This window comes from Platalea leucorodia, assembly GCF_965183815.1.
Source record: "Platalea leucorodia genome assembly, chromosome: 4".
NCBI classification, from domain to species: domain Eukaryota; kingdom Metazoa; phylum Chordata; class Aves; order Pelecaniformes; family Threskiornithidae; genus Platalea; species Platalea leucorodia.
Genome location: NC_138826.1, coordinates 55,487,042 through 55,510,499, shown reverse-complemented (window position 1 = coordinate 55,510,499; position 23,458 = coordinate 55,487,042). Strand labels below are relative to the sequence as shown.

Sequence of the window (23,458 nt, the reverse complement as noted above, 5' to 3'; positions counted from 1 at the left end):
GTCAGACCCATGCTAAATTATTTTCTCTTTAGCGAAGTAAATTAAGAAAGCAGGCACCACTTCCCCACAAGCCATAGGGGCTGAGGAGTTAAAACCGAAGAGGTTTTCTTGGTCCAGGGTGGCAGGAGACAGGGAGGAAGCACAGGTATGAGGGTTTTGGCAGAGGTTCTGTGAAGCACATAACCTTTGCTAGATGCATCTCTTGGTAGCTTTTGCATGCCAGTTATTTACTGAGAGGCCAGCTTTCATAAACATCAAAGCTCAGTTTCATACAGTAATGAGCAAACATAACAGTATGGAGAAACAAACAGGGAAACCTGGCACCACCAGTGTTTCCACCAGCAGTATATGGAAAAAGGAAATAATTACAGTAAAACGAGGGGGTCAGTCGTGAGGCTGTATGAGGTAAAAAAATGGTGTGACATTTCTGATTCTTCGATGCCCATCTGCATGTGTGGTTTGTCTCCAGTTATGGGGGTAGCTAATCGTAAGTAATAAAGAAATGAAGGGGCCTGTGGAGAAGGAAAGGATAAGTAGGAACGGTTGATGAAGATGAATATTTAATATGAGATGTATGTGACTTTCCTTATTTTTCAAAGTAATTTTAATCTCTTGTCCTGGGATGAGTGTTTCGAAAACATGTTCTGCAATAAGCATAGGTTGTAAATCTCATTGCCTACCTCTGACCTGGGAGAAGGCATTTCCTTTGGGAAAGAATGTTGGGAAAAAAAGAGCAAGAAAATGTCCGTGACTGTAAGTCATTACATGTCACATTAACCCTCCTATCTTTCATTCACATATTTTTATATTTGCATTAAGCTATGCTCTTATGAGTAAGAAAGAGCATTACCCAGAAGAGATCCCTGAGTAGCTGTAAAAAAAAGCCACCTCCCAGGCTGGAATGCACGCCGGCCGAGGGCCCAGGGGCACGATTAGCAGCAGCAGCCGCCTTGTGTGCTGCACAGCCTGGGCTCCACCGGAGCCGTGCCTGGGCCCTCCCTGGTGCTTTCCAGGGTTTTTTAGGTGTGAGGATAGCTTTATTGTCAACAGTTCACATTTGCCCATAATCTTTGGAGACATAAAGTAGTATTAAAGCCTGCTGGGTATTCTCTTTTTTTGTCCCCCACCATGACATACATGGAAAGAGCTGCTGCGTGCAAATTGTATGTTGCTTAAAGAACGTGAGTGCCTGTGTTAGCATACAGTTATGAAATACAGTAGAAAAAAGATGGGAGAAGACAAATGAGTTTTTCTGGAGTCCATCTGTACCATCCCATGTCTGACCACTTGCCTCACAACACAATCTCCTGTAGGGTTGCACAGAGGATTTGAGAGCTGAATTTGGGCTATAATTAACATTTGCCTTCTCTTTAACTCGACGAGCTCTATACCATCACAAATCTTAGTTTCCACAAGAACCCATCATCTCTAAACTCTCTCTCTCTTTGCTTTCCTCTGCCATGTAATGACCCTAACCTGTTTTCCTTTAGAGGGTGTACCTCTGCTTTTTTATTACATTGAGAATAATTCAGTGGTGAGACAAAATTAAGGCTGTCGCTAACTTTTATGCCTGGTATAAAATGTGCATTGCTATTTAATCAAATGTCCCCTGGTTTTGGTAATCTCCTTGTTGATATATCAGCTCTCCTTTTGCCAGATCAGTATTAAACATTTCGCTAAAGCTGAATCTATGGCAGTGGGAATTTTATTGGCACGAGCAGTGTTGTGATGCTAGATGTGTTTTGGCTCTGAATGTAAAGGTACAAAGTTATAGTAACAACTCCCAGGTATTCTCACCTTCATAATGAAGCTAAAAGCTGTGTGAAATAAATCATAAAAGCAAACCTGTTTTTTCAAAGAAAATGTGTAATGGATATAAAAGCGTGAATGTTTCAATTAAAGCTAATGAGCGCAATTTCTCACTTACCTGTGCTTTTCTTTGTTTTTCAGCTCATGGGGCATTCTGAATGGGATCACAAACGGGGACCCAGAGGCTCACAGGTCAGTTGCTCAGTATTTTCTGTTTGGTTTTGGCTTTTTGTAAGTTTGAGGTATTCAAGCAAGTTTTCCATCTGAGATTGGCAAAGTTGTTAATTTTGTTAATATTTGCAGGATTAAATCAATGGAAAAAAGCATAAAATCATGACAGCTTTCATTAATATAATTTTTGAGCTGTAATCCAAACAGTTGATCCAGACAGAGCTGAGTCATGCAACAGAAAGTGTCTTTCAGTAGCAGGAAGATGGATTAGATGTATCGAGAAAGCTGTCTCCATCAGGATATCAAAGGAACACAATTTCAAATAATGTGTGTATGTTTTGTGCTGTTTTTTTTTTTTTTTAAACCTGACAAACTTGTAAAATTTGGATGGCCCTCTCACCTTGTTCAATAATAAAGGGATTAATGGTGGTAGAACCGGGTGAGGAGGTGCAGGAAAGCCATGTGTAGCTACTGGTTTGCTCTTAACACATCATTGAAAGGAAGTTATGCTGGTAGTGTTAATGGCATCATGCTGATATATTTTTAAATTATCTATAGAATTAAAGTTGCTGCAAAGGAGTCATTGCTACCAATACTGATGTTCAGGAATTTTCCTGCTTGGGTAAAGCATCTTTCCCATCTGGTGTTGAAATTATATAAATACATTATTAGGGCTTCAGTATTTTGGAACTGCTTTTCCTTCAGGTGAAGGATTTCTATATGAATATGAACATCTATGTCTAAATCTATAATAAACAGGCTCTGCTGCTGTGGAGCTATATGTTTGCAACCTTAATCTCAGTAGGGTTGTTCCTAGCCTAACCTTTGTAATGCCCCTTGCAAAAAGCACTGGAGTACCTGCCTTTTTAATGAGAAAATTTCATAAGTTCATCAGGAAGCTGCTACTTTTTTTAATAGACAGGATTTACTATTTTTAATGCAAAACTCGTTTACTAAGTTTTGCTTTTTTGCCCTTCTTGTTGCAGGATTCTACATTATTTTCTGAAGTTTTCTAAGCTTCTGTCTTGCATCTCATTTCAAAACCATCTTGAAATTTGCAGGAAACTCAGTATTTCATTAAACAGTTTAAGATGGGTTGCAGATCTGATTTTTTCCAGGTGACAGTCTGTCATTTCAGAAAGATTAAAAAAAAAACAAAACAAACAAACAAACAAAAAAAACCAAACAGAAAGCAAGCTAGTTTTCAGTGGAAACTGAGGAATTTCAGAAATCAGGGAAATCCTATCCAGTAAGGTGAGACCTGTTCAGTACGTAGTCTCTCCTGCCTCATCTGATGTGCTAGTTGATCATGTTGTGTTCTTCTGGTCCAAAGAGTGGAAGGAAGAGTGGAAGGTAAATTGGACTCCTCTAAACTACCACTGAGAGAAAGGCAGTCACTTAAAGGACTCTTAAGGTGACTTAGACTTCTTAAACTTTTCTAGCATTATTGCAAATCATCTAATTTTTGTATGCATATGAAAATATGGGTACTCTTTTGTATGCTCTGAACCATGCCCTGGAGTCCTAATGCTTTGCTTATGGCAGCAAAATACTTAGAGACTGCTGGCTGGAGTGCATATGAAGTCTGCGCTGGTGTTTTGTCAGAGATGGAGGCCTAAGTCCTGTCTAAGTCCTCATGCCTGATACGTCCTGTTGGCTATGTGCCTCCAAGCTTGAAGGATTTTTTGTTGTTGGCTAGACATTTTTGAAGGTTTACAGCTAGCCAATAAGAAACGTTAGAGAAAGGGATTTAGGTGGAAGCTAAGTGGTATCAATCTGGTCCAAATAGATTTTAAATTAAAAGGTGAGACAGATCAGGTTGACTATCAAAAATGTATCTTGCTGCAGGAAATTGGACTTGGGCTGTTTAATAGATCCCTTTTCAGTTTTCTGAAAAAGTGAACTCACAGGATGAAATAGTTGCCAAAGAATTTTTTAATTATTTGTTCTCATGAAGCTACGGTTTCTTCCAAAGAGGGTTCCAGAGAAATTAATATATTGCCTGGTTTCTCTGTTTCACCCCTTCCTTAGAATAAGGAGCGCTTGCATGGTATGGCCTAATTTCAAAGGAAAAGGTCTCGTGGGCATTAACTCAGTTGCTGCAAATGCCCATCTATAGGGAGTGCAAGTAAAATCATTTGTTGGGTACTGTTAGGGAAGGTTGTACTTGGGCAAAATGAGATACCTGGTTACTAAACATATAGATGAAGTTCTCTGGGTTTCTGTAGAGGCTGAGAAGGCGGTAATTGTGAGAAGATAATTCTATATAAATATAAAAATTTTCTCTTATCTTTCCGAGAACGGTTTTGTTCCTTCCTTGTGTAATGTTTTAGATACTTCACCACCATTTTGTATTTAAAAAAAAAGGGGGGTGTGTGTGTGAGGAGAATTTAAAAAAGATCTTGCTTATAAATTGAGTAATCTGTTAGGTATACTTCTCCCTCAAATCTAGTGCGTCAGGTGTTTAAAGATGGACTGGCAATTGCCTGCAGGATCTGCCACAGGGTTGCTTATGGTGTTTCCCTAGGTCTGTGGGGCTTTCTTCCAGCAGAGAAATGGGACTTGGGAGGAAAGGTCTCTCCTGGCCAGTGGTAGCCTGCGCTGCTCGGGCAAGCAGCGAGAGGGAAGGAAGAGGTTTAGGCTTATGTTACTGGGAGCCAATTTATTAGTCTTCTATGATCTTTTAATTCTTATGGAGTAAAGTGAAGAAAGTGGGAAGACAGATCTTAGGAATCCACTTATGTGTGTGAATGTTAGCAATGTCACTTGTGAGAAAAGGAAGTGGAACCACTGGTTTACCATAATATAAAACTAAAATCCACATATAAACTCATAAAATTATTCTACCAAGACTCATTGAACAAAACTCTAGTTCTGTTAAGATTATTTTTTAAGAACTAGTAGGTTTTCTATGGTATGTGTTGAAACATGAGAGGAAACTACTACAGTGCATGTCATACTTCTTAATGACCTACTTGGAAAATATGTTCCTTTTCTGCATGTGGGAGTTAAATGCAAAGTGATGTAGTTACAGGTAGTGATAGATGTCAAATGAAATACACTGAGGCTTACGGGAATTTCTGTTTGCAGGAGTTTGTCTCCTGATAAGCATCTGCAATTCAATAGAATGTAAATGGGACAAGTAAAAAGCTGTCTTTACAATATTTAACCTGTTCCTGACTTCCACACCAACACCGCACTCACTTTTTTATAGATTACACAGATATATATGTATATGTATGTGTGTATGTTGTAGGAGTCCTTTTCTTTTAGTATAATTGTACTATTAAGGCTGCTGTAATTAGAGTGAATTATAGGTTGCCTTACAAAGAGCGATGGCTACCTACTTTTTTTTTTCCCCTTCTTTTTCTGATCTCTGAAGATAACGCTTCCTGCTGTAAATGCTTCATGCAGAGAACTTACTCTCTGGATTTGAAATCATGCAGGAAGTGCAAAGTGAATTTCATTATGTTCCATGCTTAATTTTTAAAATTAATACAGGTTAGGATTTAGGCACAAAACTTCAAAATTGAGTTCCAAGTTAAAGAAATTCCTAAATGTTCAGGAATGTTTAACCCACCTAAAGAAATCCCTCTCTCTCAAATATACACATGCAGTTTGTAAAACCACATCATCTCACTCAAATGAGGGGAAAATATTCATACTCATTTCTAATATCAGTACATGCTACAAGAAAATGTGACTAGCAGAATTCATCCTTGGCATATTATCCCTCTGCAGAAGAAATATGCAAGCTGTATTTTAATTATTCTACTAAAACATAATACTCGATACTTCTAAGATATTTCAGGTGGGACCCACGGCACGCTTTGTGCACACGTTTTTACGAGGGACCTTGAATGTGTGGGAGTTATTTGTTGCTCTGTCATCAAGACTTGTTTGGCTTGCTGAAGATGTAGGCGTAGCCCCAGGAGTCAGTGGCATTGAGCGATCATTCCTCCAACATTATAAAAGGATGATAATCGGGAGAGAAACACAGAGGTCCAGTGTTTTTAATTCTCTTTAAATATAAAAGCTCTCAATTATATATCTGAGGTGCTGCATTTTACCCCTCCAGTTCCTAAGCAACAGCTATTTTCAGTTTGAGTGCGTCTGGTGTTGTCTACCTACTTCATGCTTTTGCGAGGTAATTCGTCAGTGAAAGCTGGGCTTTTCACTGTCTCGCCCGATTCCCTTTGTCGCGGCGCTGTAAGGAGACGGATGCTTTAGAGAAATGGGAGAAGCTTGGGTGTAACTGGTCTCAACCTCGCAGCTTGCAAAAACTTGTGTACATCGGGGAGCTCTGCCATCTACAGCAATGAAGCACAGGAGTCAGAAATAAGGTTCTTGACACTGGTTTGGGAGAAGCCTTTTTCTCGAGTGTGGAAAAACCTCTAGAGCAGATTCAAAATCATGAGCCGGAAATCTCTGTACTTGCTGAAGCGTAGATGGGAGTCGATTCCCGCTACTGACCAGGTACTGTGCTCTGGTGAATCTGTTGTGTCACTGTCTTCCTTTGCAATGCCACTGTAAAGAGATTTACAGTGATTTAACGGTGGTGGTTGGGGTCCTCTGCATACAGTGAGAACCAGCTGATCATTACTTGTCGTTTCAATGATGAATAGAGCAAAATGTTGGTAAAGCCGATTTTGCAAGAGCATGTGCTTGTGAATGTGGAGGTGCCATGACAGCCCACTAATGCAGACTTAAGTAACCGACAGAATCTCCCTGTCTCAAAAATGAGACTTTTCTAAAGATTTTTGGAGTATTTTAAACTTGAGTGGCTAAGGAAACGTGTAGTCTACTGCTGATGGGTTCTTCGATGCATGTCTTTGTTGCATTTCATATCTTACATGTATGTATGTATGTATGTATGTATGAAATCACTGGTTACAAGTAGATGTAATACACTGGCAGAACCTTGGCTTTTTCAGCATCATCTTGGTTGATGCCTCATTTCAAATATGTTAACAAGGATGAGAGTAAAGCAGATGTAAATGATACAGACCAGATGTAACATAAAAATTGTGGGATGCTGTTTGGAGCAAGGATCGTCACCATAAGTAGGACTAAGATATGATGAATGGGAGTACGATGAGTACATTTCCTGCTTCTTGCTTCAGGCACTCCAGGGTTCTGTGAAATTTTTTTCAATATCTTACTTGAGATGTAAAGACACTGAAAGAAATAATTCTAGAAATAATATTGAAAGGAAAGTGGAGGTAGTAGCTTATTACATGTTCCAACTCAGTTTTCTGTTTATAAAGCGGTTGACTATGAAGGGATGCCTTTATCAATGGGAAAGAGGCAATTTGGGAGAAAATTCTTCAACAGAAAAAAGGGTGGACTACAGAAATACATCCCAGTTCTTGAGAAGGATCCTCCTGTGCCCTTTTCATTGAGAGGGGGAAGGGAAGGGCAGATTACATGCCATATTTTCTAGAGCTGTAGGTTTTTAAAGCCAAATTGGACCGCTGTGAACATCTAGAGATCTCAGACATATTACTAGTCAAAAAATATGCTGTCACATCCTGTCAAATCAGGCCTATGTTTTCTGGTTAAGTAAGAATATGCCTTTTAAATATATCCGGGCTTAATTTAAAGGCTTCAAGTGAATAATAATCCACCATATTCTCTGACAAAGTTTTTCTGTTTTTTAAATGTTGTCTTTTTTAACATAATGCCTACTCGTTTGACTTTTTCTTTTTTAAATCTCCCACCATACCAATTTGCTACACCTTTGAATGCCAAATTTAAAAAGCCCTCTTTCAGAAATATTTTTTTTCCTGAACAGATACCTAGATTATTCTTCTACTTTGGTTTGCTATCATTTAAACTAGCTGAAATACTAAATTTCAAAGGAATCAAAGTAATTCACAGTAAAAAATCTGCAATAAAAATAAGGCATTGTTGATGCACACAATTTCATTGTATTGAAATTTAATTGATCCAGTTCAATCAGACATTCTTAATTCTACTGGTAAAAGAGGGGTAAAGGAATGCTCTGTTATGAAGTGAGTCATTTGTCATCTTGTTTCTATTAAGAAGATGTAGGGAGACTAGTGTCGTTTCACAGGAAAGCTGTATTTCAGCCTCTTGGCTTCCTTCTTCCTCTGACATAAATGCAGATCCTTGGCTTATTATGAACAAATTTTTGACCAGTAAGGGATCCCTGTTGTTGCATTTAGATTGCTAACCAGTTCACTTTTCCAGCATTGCCCTTTCCTTTTAATCACTCTAACCCTGATGCTGCATTGCATCATACTGTGTTACAGCATGATGTATCTGAGAAAATTAAGTATTCCTTACCTAGGTGTGAGATGTGCTTGACAGCACTGAGCTGTCTATCCTTTCCATCATCAGCCCCTCAATGCCTCCGGAGGGTTTTAAAAGAGAAAAAGAAATTTCCCTGACCCATCTACCAATTTGGGAGAAGTGAGACTCAGTAAGTGATGCATGTAGGTGGAGTTGACTTGAGCATAGTGTGAATCTGTAAGGCTTGTTTGAAGGTAAACTAAAGGAGGGAAGATGATGTTCAGCTTCAAACACACAGATATTTCAAAAACAAGAGTAGTTACGATGGCTACAGACAATATTGTTGGGGGGGCTTGGTTTAGGTGTTTTGGGAGGAGGGGTGTATAATTTTATTTTTGATCTTTTGAGCATCATTTATGCTACAGCACAGAAGTCTCCATGGTTTCTGGGGTCTGGTGTGACAAGGGAGTTTTTTGGTTGGTTATTGGCTTTTTGTGTGTGTGAAAGAGTGAGGAAAGTGGGTTTGAGTGTGAACCCTGAATTAGATCCTTTTGGTTTTGATGGCTGAGAAACGTGTTACCTAGCTATACATTTTTGTATGTGGGAGAGCCTGATCCTGTGGGTGTTTTGCATAGGTAAATTTAAGCAAAATGGTGATGAATTATATATTATTAGCCTCTATTCAACAAACTGGAGTATCTCTTAGTGCTTGAATCTTGAATGTTTTTATATCTCTCAATAATTTCAGAAGGAACTACCTCTACAGATGTAAGGAAAGAATTTATGAATGCTTTTCTTTCTTGTCCATGTAGCAGTTGTGATTGCTGAAAGTCTTGAAGTTTCAGTACAGGTTTGGGGGGGAATTCTCTGTTGGTTTTATTTGGTGTATGTGCCTGAGGATCTTGTTTCTTGGACTCATGCTAATTTTTTATCCCTGATAGCTACAACTGAGAATGATTTCACTGAATGGATATGCATTTAAAATGCTGTGGTAACCAAATAAGCCAAAGGTGATGAGGTGTTAAATGTTTGCTGTAAGGATGTTGAGTATTTCCCTCTTCCTGAAATTCCCTGTAGATTTCATGAGCCATAGTCTTTGAGCAGAAGTTGTATTTGATACCAGTCCTAAGACAGGAAAAATCTTCACACATTAGCCTGTGATGTAAACTTCTAATTGTTTCATTGATGACACTGAATTTAAAAACAGGAACTAGATTTACACAACAATATAAAAGCCAAATAACCCAATAATTGCTATACAGATTTTTATAGCTATAAATTGTTCAAAGGAACGTACTGTGCAGGCAAACTAACTCATCAGTAACATTTCTTTAGCTAGAAATGCATGCTTATAGCAGTATAAACAATGGTAATGCTTTCTGTACCATTAAGTCACCAGTTGACATTTTGATGGATTTGTGTAAATCCCATGAAGTGATGCCTCTCTTACCTGCCTGTGATTTACAGCACGGCTCTGCCTAAGGCAGTTTGCACGTACAGTGCAATATCGTGTTCCTTGCCACTGGTCTGGTAGACAGGAGAAACTCCCATAGCCTACAACCTATGCAGGGTGCTAAACAGCAAATAAACTAATCCCAATATGACTTGAGGCATAACTGTGAAATGATAAATCCAGGGATTTTCCGAGAGAGAGCTTGATATAACATTACATCATACAACCACCATATTTTCAGTGTGTTCATGTATGAAGTAATTCTGATGGATTAAAGCTGCTGTAAAGAAATGGAAGAGGTTCACCTTGTCAGGATTGGGAACTGTTTTTTCACTTTTTTTTTTTTTTTTTTTTTTTTTTTAATTAGTGGCTCACTCAGCCACAGACCTTTTTGCTACTTGCATCTTGCCTTTCTGGTTGGAATGGTCCTCACTCATAAACCATACACATCCATGAAGATGGATACATCATATCTGATATCTTTATGAGAAGGCTGGAGCTCCTGTGCTTTATTTTTTTCTCAGATGTCCATTAAATTCAGGCTTTTCTTTGCTGCTGTCCAGGTGCCCCTGCATCCGGCAGCCTGACAGCAGTATGGCACTGCCGATTGTTTTTGGCCAGAGCCAGCTTCGCTGGGAACTTCATGCTGAGGAAGCACAAGCCTCTGTAAGGCAGCAGTTCTTGGCATCTCACCAGCAGGCGTGAATGCATCGGTACGGGTGTTTATATAGGGGAGAGCCGTGGTGGAGGCTGGCTTACAAGCAGGACGGTATCAGGGACCTGGATGAAAACCTTCAGCGCAGCAAGGATTCTTCATACGTGCCTCCTTTCTGTGCAAAGGTTGTGAAGCTCTTTGTAGAGAAGGGAATGAAGCAATGGTTATGGGCGAGGAGGCCTCAGAGCAGTTGGCGTGGGATTGTGTAGGTCTCCCTGGCTCACAGATTGCCTAAGGATTAGAAAAATATGCAATAGAGCCAGGGTCAGCTGGAACCAAGAAGCTCCTTTTCCTTTCAAGTGCCCATGCCCGGTGGGTTGTGCCTGGTTATTCCTTTTGCACAACCTGTCTCCCAGCCAGTCTACGGCATGTGGTGGAAGCTATGCTCACCATGGCACCACCACCACCACAGCACATGGTCTCTTTAGGAGGTTTCAGTGGCAGCAGAATAATAAACACACACAATCGTGGAGAGGCAATGCAAGCCAAGAAGAGGTAATGCACTACTTTGTATCATTGCACTTACTTAGAAGTGTGTGCCAGCAGTCAGTCAGACGGGCTGCAGGAGCAGCAGTGCAAGTCATCACAGGAGCTCAGCAGAAGCCCCCAGCTCCCCTGGTATCTCCAGCTTATTCAAATCCATGCACCCAGGTGTTACAGCCTTTTCATTCATAGCTCATCTCTCCCCCCATCTTCACATTGGAAAGGCCTGTGGGGAATACATGCCTGAAGCGGAGCTCCTTCTGAGACATGTCACAACAGTTATCCTTGTATCTAACCTAGTCCCTCTTACTATACCTGAAAACAGTTTTAAAAAAGGTGTTTCCTGTTAAGTATGTTTTTGTGGTTTTCCACAGTTATTCATTGTTAATAAAACCTTACATTATCCTTTCATTCAGCAGACAAGTTTTCAAAGCCTTAGTGGCAGAGCAGAGATTTGTGGAGTTTGGGATGTTAGGAGAAAGAGGCCTCATGGGAGGGTTGTGGGTTGGTTGGAATATGGAGCTGGAGCTGGGGGAGGAAAGTTGCTTTTGCACAGCAGGTAAGGTGCAGAAAGCTGAGATTGGGATTAAGAAATTATCTACGAAATACTTCTTTGCTTTCTAATGCAGCAAATGAATGATGTAATGCAGAAAGCAGTCTCAAAGTAATATGCCTCAGATTTGGCCTTGCTTCTCTTAGAAGTGAGGAGTTGAGCCACAGGCACTAGGTGCAACTGTAGGACCGTTTCTGTTTGTCTCCCAGGCTTTCTACCCTGCTCCTCTAACGAATGTATGGGAAGGGAACAGCGTGGTAATGAGCTTGGCACCTGAGAGAGACTGCTCTTGCTTGCTGAAGTACCACCAACACTGCTCAGGAGATGACCGGAGAGGTTCTGCGGGTAGTCAGGATTGTCAGGATGTGCATTTAGGTCAGGGAGCAAATGTTTCCAAAGTACAACAGAGACCAGTTCCTTTCAGAAGGATCAGCACCAGAAGTATACTTGTAGTCTTGTGTGGCTTTGGCCAGGCAAGAGCTGGGGCAGGGAATCTCAGCACTGTACCTCCTTCCATGCTGGCAAATGGCAATAAAATGTCCATAGTGATTCACAAGAGCCTGAAGTGTGATACAGAAATTGCAACTAGTGCTGTTGTAGAGCTGTAAGAGGCTAGAAGCTGGCAAGACAAAAGACTGTAGATGTTGTACCGGCGGTTGTAACACAGATGATGCACGCAAACCTGCAACCTCCCATATCCATCACTTGTAGGATGGAGAAAAACCTTTTAAATGGTGTCAGCCACTCTGTGAATCACCTTCTCTGTCAACTACTCTATCTCAAAATGATTGGCAGTGGGACAGAAGTGGATCAGAAGCTTGATAATGACAGCCGCCTTCTTAAGACTCAGTCACTCTGTCATGTCAATATTCTTCATAGCTAAGCAGGAGATCAGCACAGATTCCCAGAAGTACTGCCTTTTTTCTTGAAAACCTTTCTCTACTGTTAATCTTCCCAGGTATGTAGTGCAAGTCTTGCTCCTAGTCAGGCAGTCCAGTTGTGTGAAATAGAACAGAAGCTTGCTGATGGTACTCAATGTAAATTGTATTTTACTTTATTCAGTGAGTAAGTTCCAGTTCAGGAAGGTTGCAATTTGTAGGATCGTAGCCATGCTGCAGTTCAGTGCAGTTTGGAAAACGAATCAGCATTGAAATGCAAACAGCAGTATGAAATCATATCCTGGTGAAACGATTCCTTGAAGCAGCATGTTAAGAGAATAAGCAGTTAGGCACTATGACATTTGACTTACTATTTTGAAAAAAAGAGATAGTGGAAGAAACTGATATCCTGTCTTTTTTTTTCCCAAGCATTGCCTTAGACTGGAGAGTACATATCCACTTCTGTGATGCAGATATAGATTGATTATGGCAATTGAATTGAGAGGACGAGATTGTGGACTGTCATCATTTGGAGCAGAGGAAGTGGATCTTTTTCTGTCTGGGGAGATCAGACTCCTGAAATACCCCTTAATCTCCCTGCATTTCTCTCATCACCACAGTGTATCTTTCTGGGCCAGCAGTTTTCATAATTTTTTTCATTTGTTTGTTTTCAGATCCCTGTTTTTTATACAATGTAAGTTTACTGGCTACAGCTTGTCTTTCTCAATTGCTTCTTTATAAATTCCTTTGAAGTAGTTCAGGGACTTATGGTCTTCAGCTTAAAAAACATTAGTTAAGAGTTTTTGTTCATGTGCACTTTTTTTAGTTTTCCAGTTGCAAACTGTTAGGACAAATGCTTAGGGCATCAGTTATACTTGTTTGTTGGGTTTAGGGGGATTTGAAATGTATTGTCATCTGACAATTAAAGTTGCACATTCAAGTACTCTGCTTTAGCACGAGCTAAAGCTATCTGCAGGTTTTCAGATTTCAAATTCTTCAAATTGCCAAAATTTGGACATCCTTGTGCCAATCCCTGAAACAAAAACTACACTGAGAATGTTCTGAGTCCAGAGCGGTGCACCTCAAAGAGGTTAGTAGTTAGTGATGAGTAAAACAGTGTCCCTTAGTCTTCTGGAAACGGCTATGCTGGATAAAATTTTCCAAATACAGGCTAACAGTTGCAAGGGGAAACGTCGGCGCAAATGTTTCAAGTTTCGCAAAAGTATAAGCAACTGAAAACAGGGTCTTATGAAAGGAAGTGATGGCCAGCGTAATAATGGGCAATACAGCTAGCTTCCTCCTAATGAAAAAGAAAAACACATTAAAATTATGTAGCACAGTGGCTTTTGTGATGATAAAAAGCTAAATTTCACCTCCTCGCAACTATTAAAAGCTGAGAGTTGTGCCACAAGGTGTTGTTTTCATTTTGAGTATCTTAAATTTCACTGATTGCGTATGTGTGTTTGAGGTATTTGTTGCCTTCCCAAGCAAATTGTTGAACACAATCATTATAAATTTTTGGCTTCCTGTTTTCAGAGATGAATCCAATTATGGAATGAACATGGTTAATGGTCTTATTTTTTGCTCAGCAGTGATTATGGTTAGTCTTCAGCCAGGATGCTTCCACTGGTATGTTAATGGTAACATTGCTAGAGGATGTGGGCTACTCTTAACCTTCCTTACAGAGTCTCTACAATGCCGTTAGTGTTGGAAGATGTCTTTAGTAATGAGGACAAAATGAACTGACTGATTTCACTCTATAACGGAAACTTTGGTTTAAAAGCATTTTTATTAATACTGCTTTCATATTCCACCCCCACCCCACCCCCCGTGCTTTGTGTCCATACTGGGGAAGACATGTATGCTGTAATTGCTGCTCTCTGGGATAGTTTTAAAGAATAAACAAGTGAAAGTATTTCCTATTGTTCCTTCCTTACAAGAACACATGCTGCACTCTCTAGTAGTTCATTTTATGAGTTTCCCAGTGGAAAAGCTCACAGCTGATCAGCTCTGTTCTCAACAGCAGATGTTCTTTTTCTGCTTGACTTTAGTAGTGAGCCATAATTTTGTTCTGTGTCTGATGGATCAGTGTTCAAAATTTCAAAATGAATTATTGGAGCAGCCTCCTGAGATTTTTGAAAAAGCCAGAGCTGGAGTAAATCTTAAAGTCAAGTCATAAAAAAGAAAATTTCATGTTGGGTTGGATTTTACAGATCAAAGGTTCATTGTGTAATGGGTCTGCATTGCTCAATTTTCAATTCCTGAATAACCTTGAATGTTACAAGAGCAGTATAAATTCTTGCAGTCCATAAAGGAAGTCTGGAGATTATCAGACCAGAATCTAGAGTTCATAATTATTGAGTTATTGGGCTTTATGCAGGACTAAAAAAGCTACTTGTTACGGTGAATAGACAAGCCCCTAGAGGAGAGGTAGAGGCACCAGTTGTGGAACTGAAAAAAACATTTTTAAAAAAAGTTTAGCACAGAAAAGGTATCTTTATTAATGACCTGGATGATGGACAGAGTGCACCCTCAGCAAATTTGCAGATGATATAGAACTGGGAGGAGTGGCTGCTATACCAGATGTTTGTGCTGCCATTCAGAGGGACCTCAACAATCTGGAGAAATGGCCCAAGAGGAATCTTGTGAAGTTCAACAGAGGGAAATACAAAGTCCTCCCACACATGGGGAGACATAACTGCAGGCACCAGTGCAGACTAGGGACTGACTAGCTGGGGAGCAGCTTGGCAGAGAAGGACCTTAGGGGTCCTGGTGGGCGCCAAGTTGAACGTGAGCCAGCGATGTGTCCTTATGGCAAAGAAAGCCAACATCATCCTGGACTACACTGGGCAGAGCATTGCCAACAGGTTGAGGGAGGTGATTCTTCTCCTCAGCTCAGCACTAGTGAAACATCTGGAGTGCTGGGTGCAGGTATGTGCTCCCCAGTACAAGAGACACACAGAAATACTGGAGTGTGTCCAACAAAGGACCACAAAGGTGATTAAGGGACTGGAGCATCTGTCATATGAGGAGAGGCTGAGAGAGCTGGGACTGTTCAGCCTGGAAAAGAGAAGGCTCAGGGGGATCTTATCAATGTGTACAAATACCTGACGGGAGGGAGTAAAGGACATGGAGCGAGACTCTTCTCTGCCTAGTGACTGGACAAGAGGCAATGGGTACAAACTGAAATACAGGAATTCCCATTTAAAAATAAGAAACAACTTGTTTATTGTGAAGCCAACCAAGCAGTGGAACAGGTTACCCAGAGAGGTTGTGGAGCCTTCATCCTCGGAGATACTCAAAACCCAACTGGATACAGTCCTAAGAAACCTGCTTCAGCTGACAGTGCTTTCATCAGAGGAGTTGGACTGGATGATCTCCAGAGGTCCCTTCCCACCCTCAACCCTTCTGTGGTTCTGCCACCCGCATCGTTGTGAATGATAGGTTTCCATGGGGCACTGTTATTTCCCCTAAACAACAGGAAGGGTTTTTTTTTTTCACTAAATTTAGCAGCTCAAAGCTGTGATGAAGTGCATTAGTGCTGCCAGATACTTGCCTCTACTAATATTCATGTATTTGCTGGTAAGCAGAATTGCCAAGAAGGTCCTGCTGAGAGTGTGGTGCTGCGGCATACCATTCTGTGGCACTTGCAAATCGTAATGCATTAACTGGTGTCCTTCCTGTTTCTGGATGATCCTGGTAAAAGGGATGGAAAAAGTCCTGAGAGAAGGGGAAGGGAGTCTTTTTCTACTAATTCTTTGCAGCTCACAGAGAGAGTGAGTGATACAGTGTTAGTGATCCTGTCCTGCTTGTTGAGGTGCAGAAGCAGAAGGTGGGTTTGTAACGTGGTAAAGACTCATCCTCTCTACATCTCAGCCCCATCGAGTAGCTGGAAGGCACGTGGCAGCAGCAGATGTTTGCCTTTTTGTTTTCCCTACACGTCCCCACACACGCACACAAAAATTGGGAGGAGGCAAAAAAAGCCGTAAATGGAGAAGGGGAGCCAGGGAAAAATCTTTCCAAACAGAGCTGGAGCTTTATTAAAAACCAGCTACCAAGGTAATGATTTAAAACATGTAATCCCTTTTCAGTCTACATGGATAGTATTTTGGTAGAAACCCAGATAATCTTTCTTTCTGTTTCCAGTAACTTTGCTTCTGAAGCACAACAGGTCACTTCTCTAAAAATGAGCAAATGTCATTTGTTAATACTGTCTATTATTCTTCTGGTATCTGACAGACCAACAATTTGAAATTTTCTGTCGTATATGATTTTGAAAGTTCATATGCTGTTCTCACATACGTGCCCTCAGCTTCAGAGTAAACCTCACACATGGCATTTTCAGTTTTCACATCTGGGATAGGGGGACCTGAATCTTCAAAGTTAGGTGACAGATATGATAGAAATGTGGAATGGCAATAAGCTTTTTGTGTGTCATATTATCACGGACCAATTTTTATAGGTGTCTAAAAATAATAAAACTCTGCATATAGAGATTCTGTTTTAGGACTCCTGGAGGGGTTTATGTTCTTGCTTCTTTTAAATTAACAGTTGGAGTTGAGTGAACAATCTGCAAATAATTATTTTATATTAAGTTCTTCATGAAGATGCAGAAAAAGAAAGGGGGTAGCTGACAAGAGAAGCTGCAGTAGTACTTTCTATTCCTTACAACTCTGTGGGATGTGAAAGTGATGAATAGCTGAAGTCCATGATTAGGATCTTAAAGGATCAACGTTGCCTTTGAGACAGTGCAGTCTCAGAATGGCGATTGTTGCTGGGATTTTGATGTGGTTGCAGTCTCATCACAGAAACAGCCCCTGGACAAAATCACACTGTAGATTTTGACTCATTTCTGTCCAGATTGGAGTTGTTCAAAAGTACGTGTGGTTTCTGTGTGTAGCTACCACCTCCTGTCTTAGAAACAGAGACTAGCGTTCTTTTTTGAGCTATTATTAGCATCGATGATGGGTACAGCTTGATGTTGGTGGAGGAGCAACACAAGGCAAAGTGTCTCGTTCATCAAATGACACGGTGTAGATAGACAGTGGTATGTTAGCATCTCAGTTGTGATACCCCCCAGTATGCTTAGGCTGTAGCAGAAAAGGGCATGCTGTGCAGTGTATGTTTTTTGCTGAAGAGCAAGCAGAGCATGGAAGAGGAGGAAAAGTAGAAACTGAAATGGAAGAGCCTTAAGAGGGGTGTGAATCAGTAAGGCACACTATCTGGTCCTGTACCAGACACATTTTATGGAGTAAATCTCATAATCTCTTGACATGGGGTATCCTGTTGGCTTTGGGACTGCATAGGCAGCACCTTTCTTTCAGGATTGTGATGTTCCTTCTCCACCCTGCCAATGCTGAGTCTTAGAGTTGGGAAGAAGAAACTGGAAAAGTTATGCAACTGAGCGGTGGATTCCTGAGATGCTCGAGGTCCTAGGGATGTGCTATTTTTGTTGCTGCAGGCATTTAAAAAAATGTACTTCCAACATTTTGTTTTGGAATTATTGCTGGAGTTCTGAAGTCCAGGAATTTTTAGCAAGTCCTCACCATGGGAGCAGAAAGAAACAAATCCAAGATATTTTAACATGGCACACATAGTTCTGTTGTTGCCAAAGGGAAGTGCTCTACTTAAATGTCAAGACAATGTTAGCAACAGCTGACTTGAGAGAAATGATCTGTTGATCCTAGTCCATTTTCTAATGGTCAACTGTCTTTTCAGTGAAAACTCTACCACTGTTTTTCAATGCTTGGGAAGCATTTATCATGTAATGGATATGTAACCTGCACTCTGCTTGTTTCTTCAAGCTGGGCTTTTCAGAGTCCTTGTAGTAGGGTAGATGAACCTTCCTTTGTCAACATCCCTTTTGTGTGCTCTAGAGGGAATCCCTTGAGGTGACAATCACATAAAGGCACAGCACAATTTCTGGATCAGACTTTTCTTCTGGTGATATTTGGAAGTGTACCTCCTATTTCTCTTTAATTAGAAATTGGTGTCTCTTGAGCTAAGCTGCCCTTGCTAGGGAGAGAAATAAGCAATACTATTTTAACTGGTATGGTTCTTCCCATTATGGCACTTGATCTCATTTGGAGTACTTTTCTCTGTTTTCTTCTCACTTGCCTGATCATCCCTCCCAGTATGAAGCTAACTGGTTAGAACCCATCCCACTCATATCCCCTGCCATGCTGGAGGAACACTGATAACATCAAAGGACCTTTTTGGCCATTACCATGAAATTGGAATTTAACTTAGTCTTGTCTGTAAGTTTCTCACTCTGCCATAAAATCTTTTATGTATATCGATCCTGGGTCTGGTTTAAATGCAATTTTTTAGCTCAGTAATACGTGATTGTTATTTTTCCAGATACTACTTCAGGGCCCCAGCCTGACTACTTCTCCCATTCAACTGTAAGGCCAGCCCAGTCCTTTATGAAAATTGCTGTGTACTGCTGGCATCCCAGACACATGCTTTCAGCTGAACAGAGTGCATGTTAGCACTTACTAACTTTTCTTCACCTCCACATTTGATGATATTCTTCTGTATGCTTAATTTACTGTATTAGGGCCTGTATCCCTTTTTTTTTTTTTCCCTTCAGAAAGGTTCAAATGCCTCTTAACTTTACTTTTTGCCTCATCAGAAGCCTGGTATAGAGACCTCAGACTTATGCTTCCTCCTGATTCCTTTCTAGATTCCTCTCAGGCCTCCTTTGTATCATCTTTGGCTCTGTGTAGGCCCTTCAATTCAAGCAAAGTTGCCTTAGCCTTGCCAACCTTTTTTTTCCTTTTGCAACGTTTCTAATATGGAACTTTTCCCATGCACAAAATGCAGTCTTGGTTCTCAGTATTTAAACCTTAATCCCTGCAATGTCCATTGCTTTGATCTTTAAAAAATGTCCTTTTCAGTTAAGGACAAAATCTTCAAATTGTTCTCGTTATTCCTGTCCATCCGTTACTACTTCTAATGATTTGATCTGCTCTCATCAGAGCCTATTTATACCTTTCAGTTTTTATCCTATATCTAAACTTAACTCTTTCACTGTGACGTTTGGTAGTATCATAACCTAGTGACTCTCTGTAAACCATGAAAATAAAAGATGACTCTCTCAAACTTCTTTATAACTTCATTTTGTTTCTGCTGATCTTTAGTATTTGTTGGGGTTTTTTTCTATTCAGAACATTTTTTCATTTTTGTTGCTATTACGTTTTATAAGCAAATCCTATGGCCTTTATTATACTACAACACCTGTTATCTTACATGAGAATACTGGTAATTTACAGACCAAAAATTGGCTCTCATAGTACTGTAAATTTTTTTTTTTTTTTGCTCAGGTGGCAGAAAACACCCATCTCTGCAACAGTACTTTCACAGACACATCATAACAAATGATGTGACCATGTTTTTACTGTTTTCTCCATTTTTTTGGCTTGCCACCCGGAGAACAAAGTGAATTTGGCATTGCTGTTTCAATTTATAAAAATACATGCTTTGTCTATTTCATGTAATTTGACTTTATTTTATTTGCCTTCTTTCCATTAAAAAGTCACTAATCAGTGAATATTTTGGTTTATTATACCATGATTCATTAATGAGGATGAACAATTTAACAGTACTGGGGGGATGCAGTTGTAAATAGGAGTAGGTGGTGAAAACTGTGAAAATCTGAGGTAGGATTGCCACTGTGTTGAGGGGGATGGAATAGGCTGCCCTGTGTACAGTGTGCTCTGGATGCTTTAGTGGGGTGTAACCTGATTTCTCAATTCCTGGCAGTCGGAAATATTGCTCAGTGAGAATTGCCATCCAGGTGATGCCTTAATTTGTTATGTCTGTGTGAGGATATTATATTAACATCAAGCGAGATTTTTGCATAAGTGCAAGAAAATGACTCACTGGCTTCTCCGTTTTGCCAGCATCTAGAAAATGGTCGGTACCAATGTATCCAGATTTCGTCTGTGCACTGAGTATGCTGTGGGGGTGGGAAGGGTATTGGGGGGATAGTGGCCCAGTTTGTGGGTTTCTGCTGCCGCCGGGATGCCGGAGCACTTGCTGTGTACTCAGTTTTCAAAATGAAACTTGGCAGAAAACTGCCCTGCCCTGTGTCAGTGAATTCATCTCTTCAGCTGCTATTGCTGCACGCAGGTTTGCCTTCTGGGCTCAGTAACTGTCAGAAGACTTCTCAATTATTTAATGTGGATTAGCATGTTGTGAGACCTTGACGTCACCATTTGCCTCATGTTGTCCACTTCACGACTCTGTGGTTTATGTTTTGAGGCTACATGCAAAACTCTTGCTGGTTTTCTCCTGTACTAGCTTTCCTGCTGCAAGAGACAAGATTTTTTTCCATGCTCCATGTTTGATGCACTGTAGAAGGAAGAAATAGGAGGGAAGTGGCAGTATTTACGTTTGAGATAATAAGCAAGGGCAATTCTTCCGATGCTGCCTCCTGCTGGCAAGAGAGCACTATGTAGTCCTTTCATCAACCTTATCCAAGCACTACCTTACTGTTATTTCACTTGTTTGGTTGTTGGTTTTTTTTTTTCCGCCTCAAATTCTCCTCTAGTGGTAAGGAACAGTCTTCTAATTACCTGCTTATATTTATGTCCATCCCGTTTGTTACAGTCCAACGTCATCCTGCAGTATAAACCAGCCTCCCTCTCTAGGGTATTTTGAAGAGCAATCATATCCCCTCTCAGCCATCAGATAGGGTTACAGTAGATAGGGTTTGTTTTTTCTAGTCTGCCCATAGGTTATTTTCTTCCTTCCTCTAGAGGCTCTTTTCTGCATTTGTTCCAGTTAGGTAGAATTCAACTTTCTGCATAAATTGGATAGAAATTAGAGTCCACATAGGTATCTGATTGAAGAACGTAAATCAAATAAAATCTTATTTTTTAATCCTCTTGTAAAGCATAAGCCATTTAGTTCAACTTCAGAGCATAAAGTTTTTCCTCTACGTGGTATTCCAAGAGACGTCTAATCTGTGCCTTGTTCAACGGCATAAAGCTTCCCTGCACCTAGCAAAATGGCTTTTTCTGCTTTATCTAAGTATTATGTTTTCTTGGTGCGACTGCATTGCATCATTGCCTTGTATTTGTTCTTGAATTGAATAGTGAACATGATCTTGACCATCTGAAATGGAGAATCTTTGAATTTGGGCTGATGGAAAGCTCTTCCCCCAGAGTATAGCCTTTAGCTGCACTACTGAATTGTGTGCATTTCTGTCACTTCACCCCTCATCTAGTTTTTTGTTCTGAAGTCCCTGTTCTCTGTTGTGTGGGCAGTGTCCTTGAATGCTGTCATCAGCACGTGTCAGTTGCTGCCTGCACTTCTTCTGAAGTCTCACTGGTAAGAATATTAATTATGATCTTTCCTAAGACTGACCTGGCCTTTGAGAAATTTAAAAAAAAAAAAATCTCTTTGCAGTCCACACTGATGCATCCTCACAGGTGATTCCTCAGAATTTTTATCACTAATTTCCTCAGCAGCAGCAGCCAGACTAACAGTTTGCCATCTGATGTAGGTAACAGGAGCACCACAACTGCGAAAAAACAGCGTGTGTGATGTCAGTGGGGAAGAGGACGAGGGGACTCTAATGCTGAGTCTGTCTCTGCTGTCTGGAGGACTGTAGTGGTAGAAGCAAATGTCATGCAACTGCATGCAGGTTAAGTTCTTCAGGGACAAGTAATAGAAATGTACAGTCCAGGTTAACCTGCCATTTGTGGTGTGTCTGATGAGCGAAGAGCAAGGTAGAGGTTGAGCAAAACTTATTTAGTGAATAATTTCTATGAAATTATTCAGTGAAGAGTGATAGTGTTCTTGGACATTTTAAGAACAAGAAGTCTTAAATTATGAGAGATAAATATGTATGTATGATAACTAGCAAATAGGAAAAGGATATAAAGTTGGTAAAACTGCAAAAGAAGGTAGTATTGTGCTTGCCACGTTGATGTTTTGTAATTTGATTCCAAAGAAAAAGGGAGGAGGAAGAATCCCAGTCCTAGAGAGCAGGAACGGAGTTTTCATGGCCTTTTCCCTCCCTGAAGTTGTATTTCATTTAGTTATATGAAAAGATAGTTGAAGAAAAAGGCAGGAGGAATATTCCATCTTGCACAAAGGGACAGAAAAACAGAAGCCTTCTCCAGGGCAAATAGCCATAGGAGGTGGAGCAAATTGCCAGTCATCTGTCTCTCTCCCCTAGATTACCTGATATATTGGAGCCGTTAAACAGGAATCTACTGCTTAAATGCAATCAAGAATTGTATTTTATTGGTTTATTTTTCTTATTACAACTTTGGTGTCAGTCTTATAATCAGGAACTTACCCTGATGCTTTGCTAAGATGTGCTTTCTTTTCTCTAGTGTTTAAAGGAAAGGCAGGTGATGCTTTCAAGTCTCAGTTGGTGAATGGCACAGATGATGACTGCAGTCAAATAACTGTAGTGCCTTGTAACCCAAACCAAGTTGGGAACCTGCGTTAGAAAGTGTTTCCCACCAAGCTGTGTTGCTGATTTGGGAACTGGTGATGTCAGATGCAAAGTCCTTCCTTTGGCAGACGTTCCCCAAGGCATTTCTGGCAGAGGCTCAGCACGAGAGTGACAGCACTTTATGCCTGTGATGTTAGATGACCTCATATCACAACAGCACGTAACATATACTTTATGTATGTAAGAAAGGGTGTTAGAACCCATCCCTTTCTCAGATGTGTGGGTTATCAGATATTGTGGGAAAATCTAACAGTTTGGTGCAGCTTTTCTTCTGCTCTGCTGTCAAGCTGGAGTTTCTTCAGATTTGCAGTTTTTGTGAATAATGTTTAAATAATATATTTTCAATAGGTATATGGATAGACCATATATGTAGGCATGTGGGAGGGATGTGGGTGTATGCTGCATTTAAAAAGCCATCTTATATAACAGAAAAAAAAAAAAATTAAAACATGAGAAAATGTGTCATGTCTTTGTTACAAAAATAATTTTTGTTTATTATTTGGATCTGATATATCAGATAAATCTGCTCTGGAGAACCAGTTACAGCTTTGGTGCATGTTGTGCTGGGTTATTTGGTTCCAGGACTGGCCATGGAGAAGGCAGAAGCAGCATCTGTTCAGGCCCTGTGCAGCTCTGGAAATTACGTCCTGACTATGAAACATGTCTG

The 23,458-nt window shown here is 40.3% G+C and overlaps 1 protein-coding gene across 1 annotated transcript in view; it reads left to right on the top strand.

The window, feature by feature from the left end:
- The window catches only part of PDE3A (phosphodiesterase 3A), a gene marked incomplete at its 5' end in the record, with an annotated part of 257,354 nt that overhangs the window by 162,107 nt on the left and 71,789 nt on the right, over window positions 1-23,458 (top strand). Inside the window, one exon of the mRNA XM_082311380.1 lies at window positions 1,951-2,001. Within this exon, the coding sequence (XP_082167506.1) occupies window positions 1,951-2,001 (51 nt within the window). The remainder of the gene's footprint in view (window positions 1-1,950; window positions 2,002-23,458) is intronic.